This window comes from Lepisma saccharinum, chromosome 4, assembly GCF_977018435.1.
Source record: "Lepisma saccharinum chromosome 4, izLepSacc3.1, whole genome shotgun sequence".
Taxonomy (NCBI): Eukaryota; Metazoa; Arthropoda; class Insecta; order Zygentoma; family Lepismatidae; genus Lepisma; species Lepisma saccharinum.
This window is the reverse complement of record NC_139232.1, coordinates 110,619,293-110,644,910: the sequence shown is the minus strand read 5'-3', so window position 1 is coordinate 110,644,910 and position 25,618 is coordinate 110,619,293. Positions and strand designations below refer to the sequence as shown.

General features: G+C 36.3%; 1 protein-coding gene across 2 annotated transcripts; it reads right to left on the bottom strand.

Moving 5' to 3' along the window:
• Window positions 1-376: 376 nt before the first annotated feature.
• On the bottom strand, window positions 377-25,436 carry LOC145986756 (phospholipase DDHD1-like). Of its 2 annotated transcripts, XM_083121138.1 has the most exons (14): window positions 24,622-25,436; window positions 21,589-21,753; window positions 20,790-20,918; window positions 19,675-19,816; window positions 18,590-18,696; window positions 18,129-18,235; window positions 16,638-16,811; window positions 8,977-9,105; window positions 8,625-8,782; window positions 7,345-7,619; window positions 5,780-5,893; window positions 4,884-5,043; window positions 1,256-1,291; window positions 377-918 (listed from the first exon to the last, which is right to left on the bottom strand). In XM_083121138.1, exons 1-13 carry the CDS (start codon window positions 25,289-25,291, stop codon window positions 1,258-1,260), a joined length of 2,364 nt encoding a protein of 787 aa, XP_082977264.1. In that variant the 5' UTR covers window positions 25,292-25,436; the 3' UTR covers window positions 377-918; window positions 1,256-1,257. The 2 variants fall into 2 exon arrangements, with proteins under 2 accessions (XP_082977264.1, XP_082977265.1); XM_083121139.1 differs by lacking the exons at window positions 377-918; window positions 1,256-1,291 and having other exon boundaries at window positions 3,843-5,043.
• Window positions 25,437-25,618: the final 182 nt, after the last annotated feature.

The following is a 25,618-nucleotide window of genomic DNA, read 5'->3' as shown; positions in this document are numbered from 1 at the left end:
AGGAGCAACATGCGTACGTTAAAATAGCAGTTCTCCACGGAAGAAATGCACGGGAATGCCATACAGAGCTACGGGAAGCTCTGGGTGTGCATGCCATGCCCTATCGAACAGTGGAGAGGTGGGTGGAGGCTTTCAAACGGGGCAGTGTGTCAACTGCTGATCTGCCTCATAATAAAACACTGTTGTCCAATATCCTGTGTTCTGCCTCTTCCTTACGACAGTCTCCTGCATGCAGACTTCATCTGGTGGCTTCATTCGAAGGTACATTCCATACACTTTTAAACATACATCTTAGATTTTTCGTGTTGTCCCCTGTTTGCGAGAAAAAAAATAGTTGCCATGACTTTATGACTTAACCCTCGCATTTACAAAAAAAGATTCTTAAATCTAGGAAAACAATATTTAAAATTCTAAACAAGTTTCTCATAAATAGCAATATAAAACTTACTTAAAAGCTTCACAAAATAATATATAAATAGAATTGTATTAAAAATAGAGAAGATCTTAAGTTGGTGATATTTTACTCAATGTAATTTGTATTATCATCATCATCTCTAAATTACCGTAGATTTATTTTCCCTTTACCTAATTCCACGCGTGAACATTACATATCTCCTTAAAACAACTGTGACAGATATAAAGAGAGAAATTTAATCTAACTCAATATTCTTACCGGGAAACAGTTAGGTAAAAATGACCATATTAAAAATTTTCTTCTGATGTAACACAACTTTAATTAATTAGGAATTTTATAAATTTTACATTGAAATAATTTTGTGGTTTACAATACAAACTGATAATTTTGTTGCATGTACCATCAGGAAAATTTAATTTAATTCTGGAAATGCTGGGTTAAATATTTCTGGCATTCTCAATTGAAAAAAAAAATATCTTACCTTAATCCAACGTTTTGGAAGTCTGGTAAATAAAGTAAAAAGATGTTTATATTATCAAGAAATGTTTACACATCTTTTTCAGTTGTCTCACAATTTTAAGTATTAAATAGCACCGCTTCACATGAAAATTGAAAATAACTTAAGTCTATGGACCTACGTTGAATCTGGATTAGTTAACAAAACTGCATATTACTCACTGTAAACACATCATGCAAGGAATTATGAAATCTATACCAAATCAAACAGAGGATTCACAATAAAGTCCGAGTTTTTGTTTTGTATATATTTGCAACATTCTATATAAGCAATAATATTTTTAATATTATTTTTCTTCAAATGAGAACAACAGTCTAACTTACCATTATTGTGATTCTGGTGTAGTTTCCACCTCCAATCTTCAGAAAATAGTGAAAAAAGAAGAAGTTGAGAAAATAATAAAACCTTTAAAACATCATCACAAAGCTTTTTATGTGCTACAATGATTTCCAATTATTATGAAATACCACAGTACTGCAATAGAACTCGGGGGTCTAATCTGTACATATAATTTCATGCTTATTTTCATCTTTGTAGATATGTAAAGTTCCTGAGATGTTCACTCATGTATACAATAAGAGTGACTGTGAATGTTATTCTAAAACATTAGAAAATCTGTAGTTATTGACAATTTCTTGTAATATTATCAGTATTGTTACTATGGCAATGTTTTGATGCCTGCATTTTACACTTCTCAGGGGAACAAGTTAAAATTAAAATGCAGGTAAATATAAAATTGAAGAACATAAAACTCGGGTTCTCTGTATAATGCTGTAGTCGTACAGAGCACCATTACATGCGCTATATTCCTACATGCAAGATTCCTTGAATCATAAAGAGAAAATAAATGTAAAGACGTTACTTGTAAAACAGCAAAATCATCGAAGTTTCGCACATTTTTACATACAGGATTGCAAGTATAAGAGAGAACAATGGTTCATATACTGTAAAAATATGACAAGCATGTATTTACAAATTTCATGAAGTTTATTGTGTTTCTGTTTCTACAAATTCTGCATTACTTGCCCAATAACCAAGTGTTTTGAGTGAAAATTTTAACCTCAGCTTACTGAAAAGGGGAGGAGGACTGCTTGGTCAATCACATCTTGTTTTTCAACTGTGAGCATTTTTATTAAATAATAAAAATAAATTTAATATTTACTAGGATGTTTCCAATGTTTCTGTATTGCTATTGTTCATAAAATCATGAAAGTAACGTACATAGGAATCAAAATTCAGGTGATTGGCCTATCAGCACCCCCCCCCCCCTTTTTGGGATGAATAATTGGTTTTTGTTTTTTGCTAATGGTGGTATTTTTATGATTATTACAATTACGATATAACTGCTTCTACATAAACAAAAAGTGTTGATGTAAAGTGTGAATGATAAAAAATGTATGCAACACTCGTGTAAGTAACAGTAAATAACTGGCTTTGCTTTTTATTAATAATGATAGTTTTTGTAATTATTATCTGCATCTATATAAACAGCAAAGGAAGCAGTGATTCAATAACAAAATAGTTTATCTTGAATTTTAGTGATAAAAATGTGTGGGCCTCAGGTAAGCCAAGTACACTGAAGTCAAGTGTCACAATCTGAGCATCGGCAAGCAATATTGAAGTTTCATCCTGGCATCGACGAACATAGCACAGTGCTCTGTATGACCAAGACCAAAACATAACACAAGATGCTAGTAAGCCACAAGCATTAAGGCCATCAACATCAGACTAAAGCAAGCCCATAATAACATGCAATACTCTTTTATGTCCATGCATATTTTGTCTAATATCACACTTATCAATGCAAGATAAATGGCACTACAGCATTTGTACCTTTTTGTATCAATATGCACTAATATCAAGAAAAGGTTATGAACAATGAAAGAAACATACTCATACATACAATATTTGTACATATTTTTCAGTGAAAATACAACACCAGCAGTATCACATTTTATATATAAGGTTTTGAACAATTTTGAACCTAAATGTTATTGTACAATAAAGCCATTTAATAAAATTTACATGTTTATTTAGTTTTGAAGATATATCACAAAATACGGTATTGTATAACATAATAAAAAATTGGAAAAGTAATAAAGAAAAATAACACCAGCAAAAAACAAAGTGTATAAAAATATATTAATCTCCATAAATAATTCAATGACACAAAAATTGCTGCTATTAACAAATATGTTATGCAATTTTATATGCAATTTACAGGTTTCCTCATACAATATTATTTTGAAAGTAGTATATTGCACTAAATTCCCATTAAAAAAAACTCCAATACAGAAAATTGCTAGCATGAACTCCAAGGATATTTTTTAAAACAAACGTGAACTTCTTTTGAAAACCAGCCTGGAAATAATTACATTCATTTGAGAGTAATATATTGTATGAACTTAGAAACCAAACTGCATGGGTTATTTATATATATATATATATATATATCAATATGTAAGAGGTAGCTTTTTAAAAAATATATATATTTTAAAATTTAATATTTCAGCTTAACTCAAAGTTTTTATGTGAGGGGAAACATAATTTGTGAAACTGCAATAGAGCCAGAAGAAATTAAAAAAAATATTTCAACTATTACCATATACATGGCACTATTATTAATATGCTTTTGGGGAAATGTTCAAACTGAACTGTGAAACTAAGAGTAAGTTCACAAAGAAGAGATTATTTGAATTCTCATTTATCAGTTCTAACCAAAAATTATTTCCTTCTTAGATTTATATGCTTATTTTCTTCAATAAAACCATAATTTTGATGTGTAACTGTTCTTGATTTTCTTTCAGCAAAATGTATATTAGCATAGTCTGCGTACGAACTAGCAACTGTTTTGCTACAAATTAGTATATCACAATCTGACACTGTTTGGTATAAATTAGAGAAAAGGTCTGTTATATAAATATATATTTACACTATACAATACATACAGGGTGTCACCATGCAACACAGACAAATGTTCACAGCATGTAGATGGCATAATAGACAACTTCTCTTACTAATGGTTTGCTCAAGGCCTTGTTTTGAAGCTATGAGGTATGAAAAATTACATTTTCTATCCTGTATATATGCAGCCATTCATCACAAGATTCATGGTTGCCACTGTCACTTATCCTTTTGGTCAGAAAATGACAAATCTTTAGTGCAGCAAAGTATAAGGATCAATGCATCCAAATTAGATAGAAATTGTTCAAATATCCCTATCCTATATGTAACAGAATTTTGCAATATCTGTAGTTTGAATGGAACTTTGATAGTAATAGTCTGCTTACATGTATGTACAATGGCCTTAAGAATACAATATTCTGTGCATAGGCACATCAGACAGCACTGGGTACAGTAGGATCGTAAACAATAGAGAGTGCTAAAGGAGTCAAAAGTCTCATGCGAATACACTCTATGAGCCTGCATGCAGTATTGGCCTATAGCTCATTCACACTAATAACAACAATTTTGTAATGACTGCATAATTATATATAGACAACATAAAAATATTTACAAGCTCGGTTCTGCAGTACAGCACATAATCCTTGTAGCTTAACTTCAAACAATATGCAGCAGAAATGGCAAAACATGGAAATTACAATGTCTGGCATGTACTAACACATCTTACAAACCACATTTTTGTTAAATGTTCATGATACTCCACGAAAAAACAAAATACAAAGTTTTTAAATTTGTCGTTTCATTACAGAATTGTTTCATAAAAGTATCACAGACAGCTTAAAAGCAATAAGGATTCTTAAGTAATACAAATATTATCACAGTCTGAATCTACACATTCTTAAAGCCAGCCAGAAAAACAACCAACTAAAACCATGTACATAATGAAAATTCCGTAAGAAGCAACTACAAGGAACGGGGGAATGCATTTCTCTACAAGCTGCTTTATGCTTTCTCTCTGCTTGCCATTCTCATCCACATAATTCTTACCCATATGTTTCTTGTCCTTGCAACTCTGGGAAGAGATGGGTTAAGATGAAATACCCTACATCGTAATTGTTCCAGTACGCTGTGTGGGACGTAAGGGCTGCAAAGTAACTACCCCCTAAGTTACTTTCACGCAACACATAGTCCATTCTATATTCAAGGCCTGGAATAGAAATTTCATAGTATCGGTTCCACTTTTAGCATTCTCTTTCCTGAAAATTGATACAACTTTTTTTCATCTTTCTCATTTTATTTTTTCTTATTCAGATACGTATGCAGCTACATCTCTCCGGTATGCAACTGTGCTACATGTCTTGCTAATGTAGTATCAGCACTACTCTGAAAAAATATCATCACCTGCCAATTTTGCCCTTATACATCTAATCATTGTATTTAAACGTTCATTTTAGAGTAATTCAAAGTTTTAATAACATCATCATTTGAGTCTTAAGTTCAACTTATGCACAAATAGGCTAATTGGGACTGGACCTATAGTTTACAGTAGGATTCGAACCACCATGTGCCTCCTCCCAGGACCACTCAATTACAAGCAACAACATTACCACTGTGCCATCAGGGAGACCCCAATACTATCTTATAATCATTTATTTATCGAGATTGGCACAATATTTCAGAAATGATAAATATTTCTCATTTCCTGATTCCTCATGGAGGTATCCTAAAGGTATCTTTGTATTTCAGAATATAAAAATTCAACATAGTTCTTCGAAAAGGAAAGATGTTCAAAGACGAAGTCCAATAAAACTGTAAATAATTATAATGTAGCAGAACTTACTACAGTTGACTCTTCAAGTTCTCTGGCGAATGAGATGTGCTATGGTACATGTGGAAATGTTTCAATTAAACAGTAGGAGTGATGCTCTAATACACATACATACCTGAAGATGCAGCTTCATGATGCGGTGAAGCACTGCCGTCAATCTCAGACACAGGACTCTCGCTCTCCCCTCTCATTCGGCCACGGACCAAGTTCCACAGGCTCCAGCCCCGCTCTGCAACAATCAATCAATAAGTAGCACCATTGACCTCATTTTTCCTACATAAATTTTCTCAAAATTATGGTTGTTGACTTAGTGAAATTTTGTGCACAACACAGACAAAATGAAGCAGTTTTTTTTTTTAAAAAAATATTTTTAGACTAATTTTAGTGTTAATTAGAGCACTACCAGATTGAACCTGATAACAATAACAATGCAAATAATTTTCCGATTTTCACTGATACCAATACCTGAACACTGATAATATAAAAAATACGTTAAAAAATTAACGTTAAAACTGTACTTACGTATGCGAGTATGTTGTTCCTAATTTCCTTTCCTTTAGAACTATGTTTTGGGGACTAACTATCCCCTTCTTCAGGTTCGTATAAAAAACTAGGTACTTAACATGGTACCACGTCGAAATGTAATAAAAGGATAGTGGACAAGGGTTGGTGTGGATACATTTAAGATATTATATCCCCCCCTCCTAGACGTATTTAAAAAAAACTAGTCGTTCTCTAAAAACTTGCACAATTACCCTATTCCCATGTTAAGAATGTTAAAAGACTAAAAACCTGTATGTATCACTATGTACAACTTGCAGGTTCGGTGTACCCAACTCTTACAGTCAGACAGGGACATGTAGTTATTGCACGAATATGGACTATATGTTGAGAAATATTCTGAAATTTGGAAATAATATGTAAAAACTAAAATATGTAAAATATGAGCCAGAATCTAATATATGTACAAATATGGAAAATAAAAATGGAATTTTTCAAATCTACTTGCCATGATACAAAACAATAATACAAAATATAACTGATTTCAGCTTCATACATGAATATGTATTTACATATAAATCCATTCCCTGACGATGAGGATGAGATGACATTGTTGAGGGTGCACTTGGAAAGAACACCAATGGCAGGCAAAGAATTGAACCCAGAACCTTGTTGGAGAGACAAAATCCACCATTAACATGCTCGGCCACTGAGCGAACTTCTATTAAATGTGTTGACATTTGCAAAGCACAACAGAAACTGTATATTATACCTAGTACATTTTACCTCAATTTGTTAACTAAGAAAAATAGTTAGGATATATCATTGTATACACATGAAACACCTTTTTTTTTTTGTAACAATGTGTTTTGCTGTACAACAAGTTACCAAAGAGTCAGAATACAGTACCAAACATTTCTTCGAGTACTTTTTGACAAGTACCATACACACAAGTGCCAGCTTTATTTTAAGTTGGCAACTTTGACCTTACATAAATACTCTGACATTTTTACAACTTGTACTTTAATATCTTGGTAATGTTGGCCTCTTTGAAAAATCCTGATGCTTCTTTTTTGTGTGTGTGTCACCATATTTGTTCACTTTCAAATTCAGCAGATGAGAGCAATAAATCATGTAAATGGAAAACTGAAAAAAATATATGTAAATAGAACATCCTACCGCCTTTAGATGGTGTCCCTGGTGTTTTCGGAGATGTACAGGTTGACGCCGTACTGCTCTCACCATCTTCCTTCACTTCCGCTGGTGGAATTTCTTTCTCTTTCTCCTTCTCTTTGTTGTCCTTGCCATCACCCTTTGCTTTTTCCCCTTTCTTCGTATCAGGAACTATCAACTCCAAGGGCAGCTGAGCGTAGGGCACTTTGTTCACTGCATTGTACGCATGCACTTGAAGAGGGGCTATCTTCGTATAGTCCTGTATCAGCAAAGGCTCAATTCTGCAATAGTAGAGAAAACTTGGCTAATTGCATCTTCACCTATTTTTAAATATAAACAATCATATGCAAAATGCTATTTCATGCCGCATGTCATTAACACTAACGTTAAACTTGACCTAAGTTTCAACACAATTTATTTTTATTTTTTTAAATTTTCGGATATTTCCCCTCAGATATGAAACAGGCTGTTATCTCTTAACCTTCATGACAAACAGAAATACACAAGAGTGGAACTTCATAAATTTTTAAAACTTTTAACTTACAACAAGGTGGATTTATATTTTAACACTTATAAACAGACAAAGTTCAACATAGTTGCTACGCACAGACTATTACAATTAGCCATATCTGCTACATCATCATGCATAATAATACATGTTATGATTCATAATAAAGGCTTCGTAGCTATTTAAGTTAAAGAATTCTCTTAATGCCGTGCATTGCTTTTGTACATATACTGCAAACAATAAGAAATACATATTACGTAAACTGGGCCCTTGACTACACCTCTTGAGAATTATGTCGATTTTTTTCAATTGATAGATTTCAATGTTTTACGAAACATAAAATTTGTTTCATGTTGTGAAAGCCACAAATAACCTAGATATTTGATCCCAAAGTATAGCCCACTTTGAGACCTCCTATCTCAGACAATTTTCACTGTCTTTTATTTGTAAAATCCGGTTGTACACACAAAAAAAAAAAAAAAAAAAAAAGACAATGTCAATAACTTAGCACACCTAATCTAAGAAAAATGCTGAAAATTGCTATCAGCATCGAACTTAACACTCCTAACCTAACAATGAATGAAACAGTAGGAAACATCGCACTTGGTATTATTTTGGCTTGTCAAGTTGGGTGCTACATTCACTTAAGAGAAGACTTAGGGCTGTGTTGCTTAAGGCTATGATAACAAGAGGTGCAATGCTTCCCATCTCACATCATTACACATCTCTGCAAGCATTACACAATCTTCATAAATCACGTAAAACTATGTGCTCCTACCTGTACGCAACTGGATCTGATGGATGGAATACATTATACAACCTCCTACACAAACTACGAGGGAAGATATCCTTGTGGCGAACAGGGTTTTGAGGATCTTTGAACCTCAAGGCAAGAAACACCGACAGTGGAGATCCCAAACAGAAGAAACTGTCAATCTGAAGAAAAGGGGAGAAAAAGGTAAGTTTGAAGATGCCACACTGAATGAGTACGTATAAAATATGAGAATCACAACATTAAATGAAAGCCCAGAATTTCAAGTTGCAAAAGTGAAGTGTCATGTGTGATTGGTTCATGATTTCCTGCAACATGTACAATAATCACAGGTCATCAAAATTATTAATAATCTCACCTCAAATAACAATCCTGATTTGGCAGGTTTAACCCACGAAAATGAACTTCTTCTACGCCTTCTAAGGAAACTTGGACTACACTCCACACCAGAATCCCCTTCTCCTGTGGAAAATACATCCTGAAATAGCTGAAAAGGTATTCCTAATTACAAATACATATATTCTTAATAGAAATATAGTATACACAAAGACACGCACATACTTGGATTTATATATTTAATTTAAAATTTTGGGTGTGCCAGGACTTAGGCTATTTCACACGCATCACATTATATGGGGTCCAGCCCCTTACCATAACAAATAACATAACTGTAATGTCGCACAACTAAAATCTTACAATATTCTGACTTCTGTTAAAAGCTGAGGCTGTAAAGGGGCACTCAGCACATGTAAGGACAACACACAGAATTATACTGGCCATAGGACCAGACGCCAGAGCCTCGTTAGTCTGCAAAAAGCAGTCCAGGGTGCACTATGTGGAAGTGAGGTAGACAATTTATTTATTTATTTAATTGAAACACAACAGGTGCATGCCCAATTACAGTGTTCAATATGGGATGACACCATTACATAAACAAGAACATAAGTAAGAAAATTAACAAGAAATATGAATGACACAATATACATTTTACATTTAAAAACAATTGTGAGAAGAAATTAATTATTAGATTATAGAAGCAAAGGGAACACAGAGACAATACAATAATAAATGAAGCTAAACTGTTGGATATAACCTTACAAGCTGAATGAAAACCAAAATTCAATGAACAAAACAAAACATACAGAAATTCAGCGAATAGATCTTATGTTACAATTACATTTAAATAGGTCTACGCTTGGATTATTCTTAGAAACTGAATTAAATAACTTGCACATTCTCCTCATGGGTTCAGCTTCGGTCATTTTGGTTCTTCCAAGGGGGATTTGAAAGAGATCAGTTCTGGGCCTTAACATACAGTTTGGCACATAAAAATTTAAATTCGACAACAGATTAAAAGAATCTATTTTACCATTGATAAGCTTGGAGAGAAAAGTTATTTGACTTGTTTGCCTCCTTTCGTCGAGTGACGGAATATTAAAGATTTCGCGTAATATGTTGCTAGGAGTGAGTTTTGGATATGTACCATCAAGTTTAAATAGTAGATATCTGAGAAATTTATTTTGAAGCATTTCTAATTTTTCGATATTTTTCTTGAATTGCGGGTTCCAAACAAGAGAAGCATATTCGAGTTTAGATCTGACGAGCGTATAATATAGCAAGAGAAATGTTTCCTTTTTTCTAAATTGATGACCCATTCTCATTATAAATCCCAAATTTCTGTGAGCTTCGCTTAAAATGCGGGCAATATGTGATTGGAATGTTAACTTTTTGTCAAAAGTGACCCCTAGGTCGGTAACTATATTCTCACTTTGTACTAACACATTAGAAATAGTGTATGCATGTTGAATAGGGTGTCTGTTGTGGGTGAATGATACAAGTTTACATTTCTTTAGGTTTAGGCTGACTTTATTAATTTCACACCACTGAAGCAAGTTATTCAGCTCTTCATGTAATATTGTACAGTCATCAGCGTTTTCGATATGTTTGTATATTTTAACATCATCAGCAAAGATTAATGTCTCACATTTTGTGAGTAGTTCTGGCAAATCGTTTATAAAAATTAAATATAGCAAGGGACCAAGGTTCGACCCCTGTGGAACTCCCGAACTGGCCACGAATTCGTTTGATCTGCAGCCTTGATACACGACATATTGTCGGCGGTTCTGCAGATAGGAAGAAAGAAGGGTAATAAGTGGAGGAGAAAGGCTATTGTTGGCAAATTTCTGTATTAATATATCGTGGTGAACTGTATCAAATGCCTTTGAAAAGTCTGTATATAAACCGTCAACTTGCCCTTTATTAGCTATACTGGGTGCAATGTAGCTTGTCAGTTCGACAAGATTGGTTACGGTTGAGCGTTTTTGGACAAATCCGTGCTGTTTGGGGGAAAGAATGGGTTTAATATGAAAATATATATGTTTGTATATTATCTGCTCGAAGAGTTTTGCTGGTACTGACAATTTTGCAATAGGCCTGTAGTTACATATGTCAGCCTTATCAGCGGCTTTGGGAATCGGACAGATTTCTGTTGTTTTCCACATTGCTGGAAATCTCGAAGTTCTGACAGCCAAGTTGAAAAGGGTGTGAAGAGGGTACTTAAGAATTTCCGAACATCCTTTAATTACATAAGGGGGGATTGAATCAGGGCCGGCGGATTTTTTAGGTTTCAGTTTTTTAATGGCTTCCTCAATTTCATTTAGTGATATTTCAGAGATATTTAAGATACTAGGAAGTGAGTTCATGTTTACATTAGGATGCGGATCTTTGTAGATAGATGGTTCTTTGGAATATACGGATTCAAAATACTTTGCAAAGAGATCTTGGATACTTCCATTATCGTCAATGGTTTTATCATTATACTTAGTTGGCTGCACGGGTGGATTTTTTCTTTGATTTTTAATGAAGGACCAAAACTGGTTAGTATCGTGAGCAAGATTGATTTCTGAAGTTTCAATATAGTTTTGGTAAGCTTTACTGATCTCCCATTTTAATTTCTTTCTTAAAGTTTTATACTTAGTTTCGTGATGTGTTACATTTCCCATTCTTTGCTTCCATTTTTTGTGGTGACGTGATTTTGCTTTCAGATTTTTAATAATTTCCCGCGTGAACCAACATGGGTAAGATTTTTTTACAGAGGAGCGAGAGCGTGGAACACATTCATTAAAAATGCTTTCGATCATTTCATAAAATTTATCAACGGCAATATCTACGTCTTCGCATTCTTTTATTTGGTCCCAGTCAGCTAATTCAAGTTTCCGATACAAATTAATGAAATCTGCTTTCTTGAAATTATATCGTTGGGTGTTTGGATTTAAAGCTCTTTGTTTAGGCATGGTTTGTGTTAAAGTTATTCCTAGCGCCGGATGGTGTTTATCTTCGCTTACCAGAGGCTCTTGGCGAAATATTTTAGTATTTTCAATATTTGTTAAGACTAGGTCGAGAGTTCTACTATTGGCGTTCTGGATGGAATTTTTGCTTTTGAGGTCGTTGAAATCGAGGAAATATTTCAGTTCCCGACATTGTGCGCCTAACGTGAGCAACTCAGTGTTGGAATTTTTAATTTCAGGAATGTTGAAATCACCTGCAATGACCAACGGGCTCCCCAGAGGATAATGTGCAGTTATATGACTAAAGAAGTTCTCATATACATCCACGGGAGATGCAGGTTGAATATACACTACACACATGTAACAATCGCGACCAGATTCTGTTTTAAACTTTGTAATTAAACTGCCAATGCTTTGTTCGTGTAAAAGAGCATCGACCATTACAGGATTAAATTTTCTCTTTATGGCGATGAGGACACCGCCACCTAGTGTTTTGCCAGTTTCTAACGTGTTGCGATCTGACCTGAACACGCTATATCTATCGTCGAGTAGTTCGGAATCTGAAACTGAAGAATTTAGCCACGTTTCCGTGCACAAGACCACGTCGTAATTGTTACTCAATACACTTAAAAAGAACTGTTTGGTTTTTGATCGAACTCCTCTCAGATTCTGATAAATTATGTTCATGCTAATTGTTTTTTTCATTGTCGCACAGAGTTTTGGAAGGGTCAGTTCTAGCAAGATTGATTGACGTCTCCACAAAAGCAGGGACACGAACAGGTGAAATAATCTTCTTACCTGACAAGTTGCGCTGGGCGTGGCTACCTTGACGTCCTCAAAGAGCTCGGAGACCGCTACCTCTTGCCCACTTGCTCCCCCTTCCATCCTGCATTCCTAGATTTCCTGGACGAATGAGGGGTGAGGGTTCTTGACCTCCGCTTTCACTTTGCTCCCGGCGGGGACCAACACTTTGGGCATCGGAAGGGTTGCCAGGGTCAGCTTGCAGATCGCGCAGGGAATACCTTATGTTGTCGACCACAAGATGGCGATAATTAATGTACGCACGGTGACCAGCGTTCCGGGCTCAGTGCATATGTTCTAGTAATCCTTGGCGTTCTTTGCGAGTGGAATAACAGAAGTCTTGCTCCAGGAATATCTTCGTTCCCTTCAGCTTGTTGCGGCATCCAATAACTTTTTCTTTTTCCTTGTATCGCAAAAAGCGACAGACGATGGGACGAGGACCTCGGTTACTGTTGGTGTTGATCCGATGCGCTCTCTGGATGGAATCCTCTTGCAGATCGATGTTTAATTTGTCCTTAATTATTGTTCGCACTTTTGTCTCCGTCTGGCTCCAGTCTTCTCCCGAGTCCCCTTCTTCAACACCGTATAACACCAAGTTATCGCGTCGGCTTCTGTCTTCTTGGTCGTCCAGTCTTGGTTCCAGCCAGTTATTTTGTTGAGACAGTTCCTCCACACGTTTCGTAAGGGAGCCAACATCTCTCTGCAGAACGTCCACTCTAGTGACGAGGGTTTTGAGTGAGGTGCCGAATTGCCGAACTTCGGAAACTAAGGAGTCGTTCGAAGCCTTGAGTTCTTGCAGCATTGCTTTGATCTCTCCCATTTCATCACTGGGCCCAGGATTTTGTTCCACACCACCTATCACTAGTAGCACTAAAATTACTAAACCATATGCACAATAACATTGCTTCGATTCAGAGCTACATTCCGCAGACACCTGACATTTCAGGCCTGATTTCACCACGAACATTCCAATCCTGCAACGCCAGGTCTCGGTCGAAACCCCCATTGCTTACCACGAGCTTAGAACGGAGCGGCTAGAAAACACGTCCTTCCTCTTCAACTTTCAGTTCGAACAATTGGATGACATGCAAAGTCACCCCTTGGATTTATACATGTGGAGCCTTCAGAATACTATTTCAGTTGTAGCTTTTAGGCCAATTTTGTGAAATTGTTAGTACATTTTTTATATTTTTACCACAAGTGAAATGTGTATTACGTGTTCTCCCCCCCCCCACCCATTTTAATTCTGTAGTCCCTTTCAAAGCAATTTTTACGAAAGGTGGCTAAAGCTGTAGGTCCCCCACTCTTAAATCCAGCCCTGACTACCTGCTTGCTCCCCTCTCTTGTGCACACATCCATACAGATATTTTGTAAAATCGGGCCTTCCCAATGGTATTATGTTAAAGGTGTCACCTGATAATCAAGGGGCTCTGGGGTTTTATCCCCAGTGGATGCACATACCACAGTGCTTCAGATTGCACTTTATCAGCCTATCTGAGCATAAAATTGACTTAAAAACAACTTTGATTTGGAGAAATTATGTTACAGAATATCAGGAGATGTAGATTTGACCTTAAAGATTTATTTTGTTTCATGTTGCTTGTCTGTCATTTTCGGTGATGAGATGGATGATCATGGACGTCCGCAGGATTTTTTCCAGGGGGGGGGCAACATGGCATATTTTCCCCAATAATAGTGTTCATCCCTCAAAAAACATTGCTTAAATATGAATTTATCATGTTCGTGCAATAATTAACACACATTATTGTGGCCGAAATTAAATTATATGTGTGAAATATGTAATTTTTGGTTGACTTTCGTTTTCCAGAGGGGGGCCATGGCCCCCCCTTCCGGACGCCCATGTGGATGATCACAAACATACATGGACAACACAATACAAGTCTCACAGGGGATTATACTGGCTGTAAGTCCAGACACCAGTGTCTCACTAGACTGCAAAATTCAGTCCGTGGTGTACTATGTGGAAGAGAGGCTGATCACCCCTCACACCCTTTGAAGTTGTGACACACAAGGTGAAGCTAGAAGTGGCTTTGTGATAGAACATTGGCAGGAATGCCCAAGACTCAGGTTCAATCCCTGGTTGAATCTCAATTTCCACTACCTTACACTAAGTTTATAAAAATCACTTGTGTGCTGGTATTAATCTAATAGATTAGTTAGTTTCAAATAATCATTTTGTTTCACTAAACAATGCCATCGGCAGCGATAAATCTTTCAAGGAATGTGGAGACAACTAATTCACACTTTAAACAACAACTTGTGCCTTATGTTTGCATGATCTCGCACAGTGTTTCCTTAGATTTTCGTGCACATATTTATTATCTTTAATGCAACACTTGAAATGGTGTGTAAAAAACAAATACGTACATATGTGCAAACAGTGAAGCACCCCAATTGTTTAACATAAATCTGATATTTTCTTCATAAACAGACTAATCATGCTGCAATTTGTTCATTTAATATACAAAGAAAATTAGCACATATGAAACACATAAATTGTGCATAAACTTATCTTACAGTTAAAACTGGGATCTGAGCCACAATGTTCCTCCAACAGGTATCGAACCCAGGGTGCCTTGATTACACAACAATGCTACCCCTACAGCATCAGGGAGGTCACAACTATTGCAACTCTCCTGCAACAGGATGCACTGTTATGACCAGTAGCACAATGTTGGTGAGGTCTAAGTTGAAAAATGAGCCAGAACTATTCATATTTTTGTCCATAATCATTTATCACTAGAATGAATATTCTGCAGTGAAACTAATTTTTAGACTACCAGTCATAAATAAAAATCAAATTTGGAAATTTCATTGCGAGAAAATGTCATGAGATAAGTAATTGTATAAATAAATTATATACACTACCTGTAATCCATAAAAAAAACTCATGTTAACTAAAAAATGAAGTAGGAAAATATTCACTGGGAATGCTCCTCTACCAAGAACATTTTCATCATATACCACATTGGATATACAAGGTGTGGCAGACAAGTAATGAGACTGGCAATACTGCACACAATATGATGCTGCTACCTTCCCCCTTTACAGGGAAGTTAGGTTAATCCCTTCTGTTAACTCAGTACAAGTTTAAACTTGCTACAGTTGCTAAGCGATTGTTGAGAGCGTCTGAAGTGAAGTGGTGATTGTGAGGTGCGTTACGAAAATGTACTGGCAAAAGTTTGAACAACGTTTTGCCATCAAATTTTGTGTAAAGCTTGGCGAATCCACTACTGTGACTTATGAAAAGTTAAAAATAGCTTATGGAGAACAAATGGAAGACTAACCTTGTGTGGAAAGACCTTCAACCTCAAAAACGGACGACAATGTGGAAAGAGTGAGGTCCCTTGTTGGGTCAGATCATCGATTGATGTTGAGAATGATCAGTAGTGAGTTAAATTTGAACCGGTTTAATGTCTATCAAAGTTTAACAAATGAATTGGGGTTAAGAAAAGTGTGGCACGTGTGCAGCCAGGCATTGCACGCACTTGGATGCTGCACACGACAATGCCTCATATCACACTGCAGTCTCCATCAATGAATTTTTAGCAGCAAAAATTCATTCCTGTGGTTCCTCAGTCTCTGTATTCACAGGATCTCAGTCCCTGCGACTTCTTTTTATTCCCCCGGCTCAAAAACCGCTCAAAAGGGTGCCATTTTGGTACTTTGGAAAATATCCAGCAGAGCATTACCGAATAGCTGAAAGGTATCCATCAGAATCCTTCCAGCACTGCTACGAACAATGGAAACACCACCTCCGACGCTATGAAGCTGCCCAAGGAAACTATTTTGAAGCGGATAACCTTGATTTGTAAAAAGAATAATATTGATGGTTAAAAGAAAATCAGTCTCATTACTTTTCTGCCGCACCTTGTACATAAATTAAACCATTCAATATCGAAATGCTCACCTGTGACATACTATCATTTGGCGGAACCCAGCCGGTGACTATGTCATAAAATATCACGCAACCTAAAGAATGGGCTATGACAGAAACCTTTCCTCCGTTCGCAACAAAATATGGGTTTCGTTGTGAAAACATGCTGTACAGCCGATTCAGTTCCTCACACAGACCTCTCTGCACCTGAAAAATTAGTATTTCTTAGAAGTAAAAGACCACAGGGTACTCAACAGCTATTTGTGCAATTTCCTATCTACTTGAGTACTGCATGGAACCACTTTATTGCATGGAACCACTTTCACTCGCTCGAAATTGTCCAAGTCTCCCACCCTCGAGCGTACTACGCTCAAGCGTTTACAATGGAATATCATTCTAATGTGAAAACATTTGCATGCACATATGTGTAAAATATCCATCCTGGCAGTTTCAGATCCCAATCATCTATTTCATTTTCAGATATTACTGTATTGGTAGGATAGACTAAATTACATTTCAACATGGAGATAACGATCAAGTTTACTTAAGTTTAAATTTCACTGAGTCTTTCACTTCACGATCCATATTTGAGGGCCACCACCACAGACAAATTATGGTTATACGTGTACTACTGGGCTTCGAGTGTATGTCGCTTGTTTTGCCTGTTCGAGAGTTATTTGCTCGAGCAAAGCAACTGGCATTGTTCATGCGAACTATCTGGCACTCGAGCAAAAAATGCTCACTGCAGAACTCTAGTAGCTACAGTGCATAGATTAGATATATTGTCAAAAAACCAAATCGTAACAAGATAAATAGGTGAACTATGTTCTAGGTCACATGTACTACTCAAGACAGTTACCTTGGTTGTTCTGAGTAGCCACCTTAAATATAAAAACATTACATCAGAAAGATTTTTGATATAACAGCAAGTGGGCCAAATATATTACATTAGACAAGTAATTTTCTGTGGTTACTTGTGTGATATTTGGAAAAAAAACATGATAAACGTACGTAATTCAGATTGAAACATGCATACTAAGGAAAGTATTATTTCTATTTATGAACAATTGTTTTAACTTGAGAACTCATTAAGAACTTTATAGTTTAATTTCTTCCCTTTCAATGATTCCTTAGGCAGCCTAATTCTTTTGAACCACTGGTGTTTCTTGCATTATAATTTGTTCTAATAGTAAAACATTAATAAGTGTTAAAGAAGTTTCCGACTGATTTTTCAAAATTCCCTGGCTTATCCATTGCCTCCTAATCTGATTTCACAGTTTTTCCAGGACAACTGTACTAAGAACAGTTACAGCACTATGTGTCTACAGCAATTTGAGCTAACTAAAACAACACTGTGTGCAGCAAGAGACTTGCTTTGAAAAAAAAAATCAACCTTGGTGCATTTCCTTCTCCTACATGTTTGCCAACCAGAAGGAAAGCAAACTTAATTCTAGATGACAGGACTCCATTTTGAAAACACAGCACATTACTTACAAAACACATTTTGATGTTTCCATCACGTACCTCTATTCCGTAAAGCGGACTGGTGTAGTACATTATGTCCATCGCACTAGAATTAAGCATCTGTCTAAGGCCAAGTAGTTTGTGAGGGGTTATGGATTCCACTATGCCTGGAGAGAAAAAATCTATCATTAGATTCACTTACCATCCACTAAATTATGGATAAGCATGGTTGAGTACGGCATTCACGGTACTTTATGCGGAGATATTATGGCACATTCTGTACCTCGTAATACAAAAACTGGAGCAAAAATGAAACTGCAGTTAGCCAAAAGTGACAGAAATACAATACTAAGTAACAAAAATACAATTCTCAACACATACTAAAAAAATACTGTTCTATTTGAAGAATAGTAGACAAATTGTGAATCCAAATTTCTACAAGGAAAAATGTAATTTCGTAAGTTTGAAGTAAACAAAATAATGAAACAGAAATTTGCATAATTACAAGAAAACATGCTCACCACCATCCAACTTCAGTGACGACCTCCATTCGACAGGAAAAAACTCTGCCCGTTGTTGACAGGTGGGGTAATACTTCTTCTTCAGCCAGCCAACACACTCCCTGAAACTAAAACAGGGATTTTAAGTAGTCAAACAATCAAGAAACTAAACAAGAATGCAATGAAAAGATCCACGCAGTAAAACACTGTTAAAGCTCATTTTATAAAGAAACAAATATGAAAACCAGACATAGTACTGTAAACAGGAACCAAGCTGACTTCTATGTTCTAGAGATCAACATATTGTTTTGCAAAAATAGGGGTCAAGCGCTGGAATAGATTGTTATTATTGTATGCTGGTAAACTGAACGATAAAACAAGGAATAAAGTGAATAAACAAAAACACCTATTCTCTAATAGTGTCTCTGGTTTGATCCCCTATTTAGACATATTGCACAGTGGTTCAGGTCCAAATGTAAACTGTAGGTCCAATTCAGATCTGCCTATCATGAGCACAGTGTGGACTTTAATTGAACTTTTAAAAAACATGTTCTCAACTTGGTGATAAAAGACACAATGTTAGCGTCTTCAAATGTATTAGGCATAATAATATGTACAAAAATGTGGCATTTGGGAGGGGAGATTGCACCTGCCTAATAATAAGCATGTGATCTTACATTTAGTGCCAGACGTTATGACTTTCGTTCCATGGAAGCTCTAAAACTTCATAATGAGAACAGGGTGTCTACAATTTCCTGACTTTTCCAGGTTTTCCGGACCAAGAACAAAAAATATCCTGACCAAGTGATTAGGATAATTCAGGTATTTAAACATGTGTATAACAAGGCCACTATATTTTTGCTAAACACCACATTAGATTCCCACTTAAACAAGTTTTTAGAATGTTCACTTCACGTGTTGAAAGTAAAAAATGAGAAGAGAAACTGAACAGAAACAGTATTAATCAGAGGGAAGCATATATTGTCTCTGATTGTCTAACATTTTCTGGTAATTTGCAACAAAGAAAACAAAGAACTAAAAAGCAATTAAATGAAGAATAAATATCTGTTTTTCTTATCACAACAAATGTACAAAATTTGACTTACGCTGTGCTGTTGCGTATGATACGTCCAGTGTCCATCTTCTGCCCTATCCCGTGGATCACAAAAACAAGATGTGTGATATCTGAAGGCCGGTCCGTTTCGGTAGCTGCTTCCTTGTACCCGCGATACAATCTGTACCCTGTTGCTGAAAAATGCAAAAATAATTTTACACAAACATTACATGCTAAATTACACAGTAAAAATATGTCAGCAGTTTATATTAAATTTCCAAATGAGCTAATTGTCCAAGATTATCATCATTCACTGATTGATGGCAAAGCCAATGAACAAGTATAATATGAAATTAATTTTAAAAATCTCTTCTGATTTATTTATTGCACTATAATTTATTTAATTCTAATCCACAAGAAGAGAAGCATAAGGAAAAGACAAAGAATAAAGACTACAACTAGAATTTCTGTTGAACTTAAGCCCGCATCACACGGAACTGGATTTCCAGTAGGTATGCCCTAGTTTGCGCTGGACTGGCTACCCATTTGCTAGTTTTCGCCTCACACGATACTTATCAATGTACTTGTCGATAGACTTTTGTTCCCATACGAGGGAAGTTGTAATGGCGGCCACGTGAGATGTAAATGTATCACTTCACATTTTTAAAAGCCGATAACTATTCAACCGAGAGGAATAATGTTTCGTATAAAACGTTATTAGGTACAAAACAATGGCGCTGCTTAAATACATACTTTACGACGTTTACTGTACACGTATGGAAGAATATTTTAGTTGTTTCAAATGTAAACACCGTGCACTCAGCATAGATGGTATAACTCAATGCGCCTTTCATGCTGTATACGTTATACATTGCTGGGGTAACACTCGGAAACCACAGACAAAAGAGCTCCTTTGCACACTCACAGATTATCTTCACATGGCGAAACTTTGGTCTGATTGGCTGTTCCACAGAATCCAGTCGAGGAAAGCAAGTAGCAATTAGAACATGTCCTATTCCTCCAAACCAGTCAAGCAGTCAGCCAGGCGGCCATGATTGCTACCTAGAAAGTTAGTTCAGCACCAACTAGGGCATTCCTACTAGAATTCCAGTTCCGTGTGATAGGGGCTTTAAATTCAAAAATTCTTAATTTCAGTGAAAAACTTACATTTCTGAAATCCCAGTTTCTGTGTGACACTTCGAACTATTTTGGAAGAGGCAGCCTCACTATACAAGTAGATATCAGTTGGACTGTGCCAATCCACATGGAACTCGGGAAATGTTTCAGTGTGCAAGGCTGAAAAAGAAAATGAAACCTTTATTCTGTACAGGAAGGATGAGACGTCATCAGTGTTGGTATATCCGTGAATTCATGCAAAACTGGTGACCACATATTCCATAGAGCCACAGTGATCTAGTCAGTACGATATCTGATTACATGCAAGAGTCTTGGGTTTGATTACACTGGTGGACATTTTGAGAACAATGATATCACAGAAATAACATCCATTTTGGATAAAAAGTAATTATTTCTTGCACCGGAATGGCCATCCTAAAGAAGGCTCAACATAACCATGCAATACATTCTAATATATGGCCATCTCTACCATATCATTGCAGATTTTAAAATTCGGCTAGCAACAGTGCAAAAATTTATAATGGCATGTTTATTATTCTGATTTAATTATCCATGCGATAAAAAAAGGACACAAAAAATAAAAAAAACATATTGTACTTGTTAAAAAAAGGCAATGGAAATTTCTGTAAGCGGACTCCAAATATTAAAAATAAATAGAACTGAATTTAAAAATTCAGTCCCCAGGTGAATTTCTTCATGTGCTATGGCAACCAGGTGTCCTGTATTTTTCTACTCCTGTGTATAGTAGATAAAACTTTTTCTTCATGTTTGATGTAGTTTCTAAAGACCTACTAAAAATTGATTTAACCTTAAAAAAAAAGATACCTACCTGTCTTGGGAGTTTTTGAAGCAGTATCACAGACATAATCACACACCCTCTGCCCATAAAATAAGCCTAGGTGAGCGTTTTCCAAAGTGTCACATGCAGGTGATTCCACGGGTTGCCAGGATCCTGGGTAAAACCATGTCCCTCTTGTGATCATACATTCTTCACCTGTAAGAATACAAGTCACATTAATAGTTCAGCATTATTACTATACACACTAAACAATGTTACCAGTACAATATTTCACATAATCAATAGGATTAAAATGTATAAAACTTTACATGTTGACCCTTCTCCTATAACTGAAACATTTGGTTCAACATTGTATAACAATAATTCAGTATTTAAATATTTTCAAGGTTATCTGTGTAGTAGTGTGTGGAGCAAGGAATTACACAAGTAAAATAACAGTTACTTTTTTTTTAATCGGTAACTCAGTTAAGCCCATATTCCATGGAGCTAGATCATTATTTTGACTACTTACTGGATTAGGCACTACTCTTGGCTTCCGGTTGGTTGGGAAGCTTGGTTTGACAACTAGAACATGTTGTATTACATTACTGGCTTCTTGGCTCAATGCCAAGAGCAGAGAATCAGAACCCATTTCAATCATGCTGTAGGGTATACACCATAATTGGTGACTGTAAAAATAGTTGTATCACTTGAGAACTTCATCTACCAATATTTTTTTAAGAGAGGGAAAAAGAAGTTTGGAATGATAAAGGAAAAGAATACCATTGGAACTCTCTAAAACGCACATTGTATGCATATATATCGAAAAATTACAAGTAGAAGACTTGATTGATTGATTTAGTTTATTTTACTTCGCGTTTTGTGCCTCTTGGCTAATTTGCGAAGATGGGGATGAGTGATGAAATTGATGAATGGACATTCACAAACAACCAAGCCCGACCGGGATTCAAACCCGGGACCCTTGGCATCGCAGCACGATGTGCTAACTACTCGGCCACAGGGTCGGGCAAGTAGAAGACTTGCTCTCATAATAAGGCATACCAGTAAAATTTCATGTCTACTTACAGTTTTAAGAAAACAAACATATGAAAATTATTTAAAGAAGGTAAACATACTGATAGCCTACTGCTGTATGTGCCCCCTCCTATCATTTTTATTCCAATTCATTACCATCATGTGGTGGAAACCAAGAGTAAATGAGCATGGTGATGGGACTATTCACCTACTATTACTTCGATCACTGTACACACTTTCACACATGATTTGCATAAAGTCACATAACTAAATAATTAAACTCTAAAGTTTACTTAACCATACCGGTAAAAGTTTACTATCCGTCGGACACCTATAACTTCTGAGATTCGTCAATTTTTGACATTCGTACTTACCTATCTGCTTCGCGGAACATTCCGTGGATGGTTTTTGGGGCTATCCATCCCAGAATCGGTGCGAAATTTAAACCCACCGATTCCGGGCTCCGCCCCTGGGGTAATTGACCTATCGCCCCAATCGCTAATGCGGCCCTGTCTCCGCTCTGCTCTGGCTCCCCAGCTTTTTCTATAGACTCCCTGTTAAAGGCATGTTAGAAATTGGCCGGAGTAAATGAGCCCCAAACTTTTAAATTTGAAGAAATCAGTTTCCAGGATACGGAAAACTTACCTGAATTTCACACAAAACACCTTCCCGATGTTAGACAATACTACAGGAACTTATTACGGTAAGTAGTTTCTTCTGTAGAAATGAAGAAATCTGTCAGACGGATAGTAAACAAGTACCGAATACTGGAATTATTTGCTTTCAAATTTGGTATACTCACTAATTTTCACCTCGAAATCACGAATCTGCAGTTAAAAATTGGCAGTCACGTCTAGAAAATGCGAAATACCGTGCATACATTACCGCTATGATTGTCGATACACTAATATGGTCGCCATGTTTGATGATGTGAAAAAGTGAAGTTCGCTATCCGTTCCATGGAGCGTTGCTTTACATGTGACAATATGGCATCTTCAGTAAATGTGGAAAACATACTTGCCCCACGAACTATTCACGGTAAGGTTAGGTTACGTTAGGCAAGCATAGTTAAAATTCAGGGTATTCATAAACACAGTATATGAACGCTAATCATTGCAAAAAATTGTTGTTTCGGTAACGGTTCAGTTTGTTTTATGATTTCTCCTAGCACAAAGACTAATTATCGTAGAATTTTGGAAATCATTGTCACACGAAATTTGAACCTTCCTTAAAGTAATGAGCACTGTTTGGACTCGAAAAAGTTATTTACGTTGAAAAAAATAATTGAAAATTACCTTACGCAATTCTCATGGACAAGATATTCTCCTTTTTCTTGTATGTACGCATTGCTTGCATGATAGAATTATTTTCCTGTAGTTTACGGTTATTACAAGCATAAGAAAACAGTTTTTTCTTTGTGACGTTTCAGGAGAACACACGCTCCTTTCATCAGACAGTCAAAATGAAAATAAATGTCTGATGAAAGGAGCGTGTGTTCTCCTGAAACGTCACAAAGAAAAAACTGTTTTCTTATGCTTGTAATAACCGTAAACTACAGGAAAATAAGATATTCTCCGTCGACAAGCGACAGTAAATATCATAGAAGCGTGGGAATGAATATAGAAGTAAATCGGAACCTTAGTAGAATATATTTAGGGACTTTATTTTAATGATAAGGGAACCAAACCTAACCTGCCTAACCATGAAAGCATATATTGAACAAATCTTAATTAATCGCTAAAACTCTGCAGTATGTGTTAGCAGACGTACATCGAAATCAATCCATGTAAAAATTGCATTTGTAGCATGATGAAATCACAATAAAACAAAAGGAACTTGGACCGTTGTTTCCTTCATAAATCACTGGTGTTCACTTCGTTCACGGACCCCCTTATTTCTACTTGTTTCGCATTTTCTAGACATGACGGCCAATTTTTAACTGTGTGATTACAACACCAAAATTAGTGAGTATGCCGAATTTGAAAGCAATCTGAGATACTTCCCGCATTTTGTAATTGCTCTGATATGTTTTATACAAGACATATATACCTGGCCAATAAATTGAAGTACATTTCCAAGTCTGTAAATCAACTTCATACATCCCTCCCCGAACAACTATTGAATGCTGAAATTCTGTTGATTCTGAATCAGTACTAGTCTGGTGCTTTATGTTCGCGTCATACTGTGCTTGAGTATTATTGCTGCACTCAACCTGTTGTGGAACTTCACTATATCCTTCATACCCATAGTATTCATTAGCATAATTTTCACTGTATCCCTCACAGGTTTCTGTGTTTCCTTGTCCACCATATGCGTAGCCATGCCATTCTTGATAAAGCTGTCTATACTTATATTCAATTCGTACCGAATCATATCCACCAAAAGCAATCCATCGTTTATCCGAATCACTTTTATAAAACCACCTGACTTCTTCCGGACCCAACTCCACTACAACAGCATCCAAACTTTTAGGGTCCGGGGAAATATGTTCCCACGTTTCTGAATAACCTGAGAGATCACCTGAGTCAAAATTAGAGTTGATTTGGGCTTGGGAGAAATAATGTTCCATATCGTGCTGTGAGTAATAGCTCGAACCATCGCCGATCATGGAATGTGAGTAATCATATGATCTGTCATCATGCATGGCTAGTTCGCGGAAGTGCTCGTCCAAGTCATATGGCGAGTTGATCCTGCCGTCTGCTGGAGATGGAAAATCCATTTTGAACGTGGATATGGTTGCTTGAAGGAAAGATTACTTGCCTTACTAACTAGGTATTTGATTTTATAACTGTTTCAACTTAAATAGCACACACATATCTGCATTGTAATGATTGCACTTCGCACGCGCACATTCGACAGGAAAAGCAGACGCTAAAAAAACAAATGACGAGCGCAATGCAACTCGTTTATTTCGACGTGAAAAATTGCTGCAGGAATACCGCAAGAATTGCGCGCGCCGGTATGAGTGGCACCGATTTTTGGAGTTGAGTTGGTGTTTTAAGTCCACTTTATGCACAGTAAGGCTAATCGGGACTGGACCTACAGT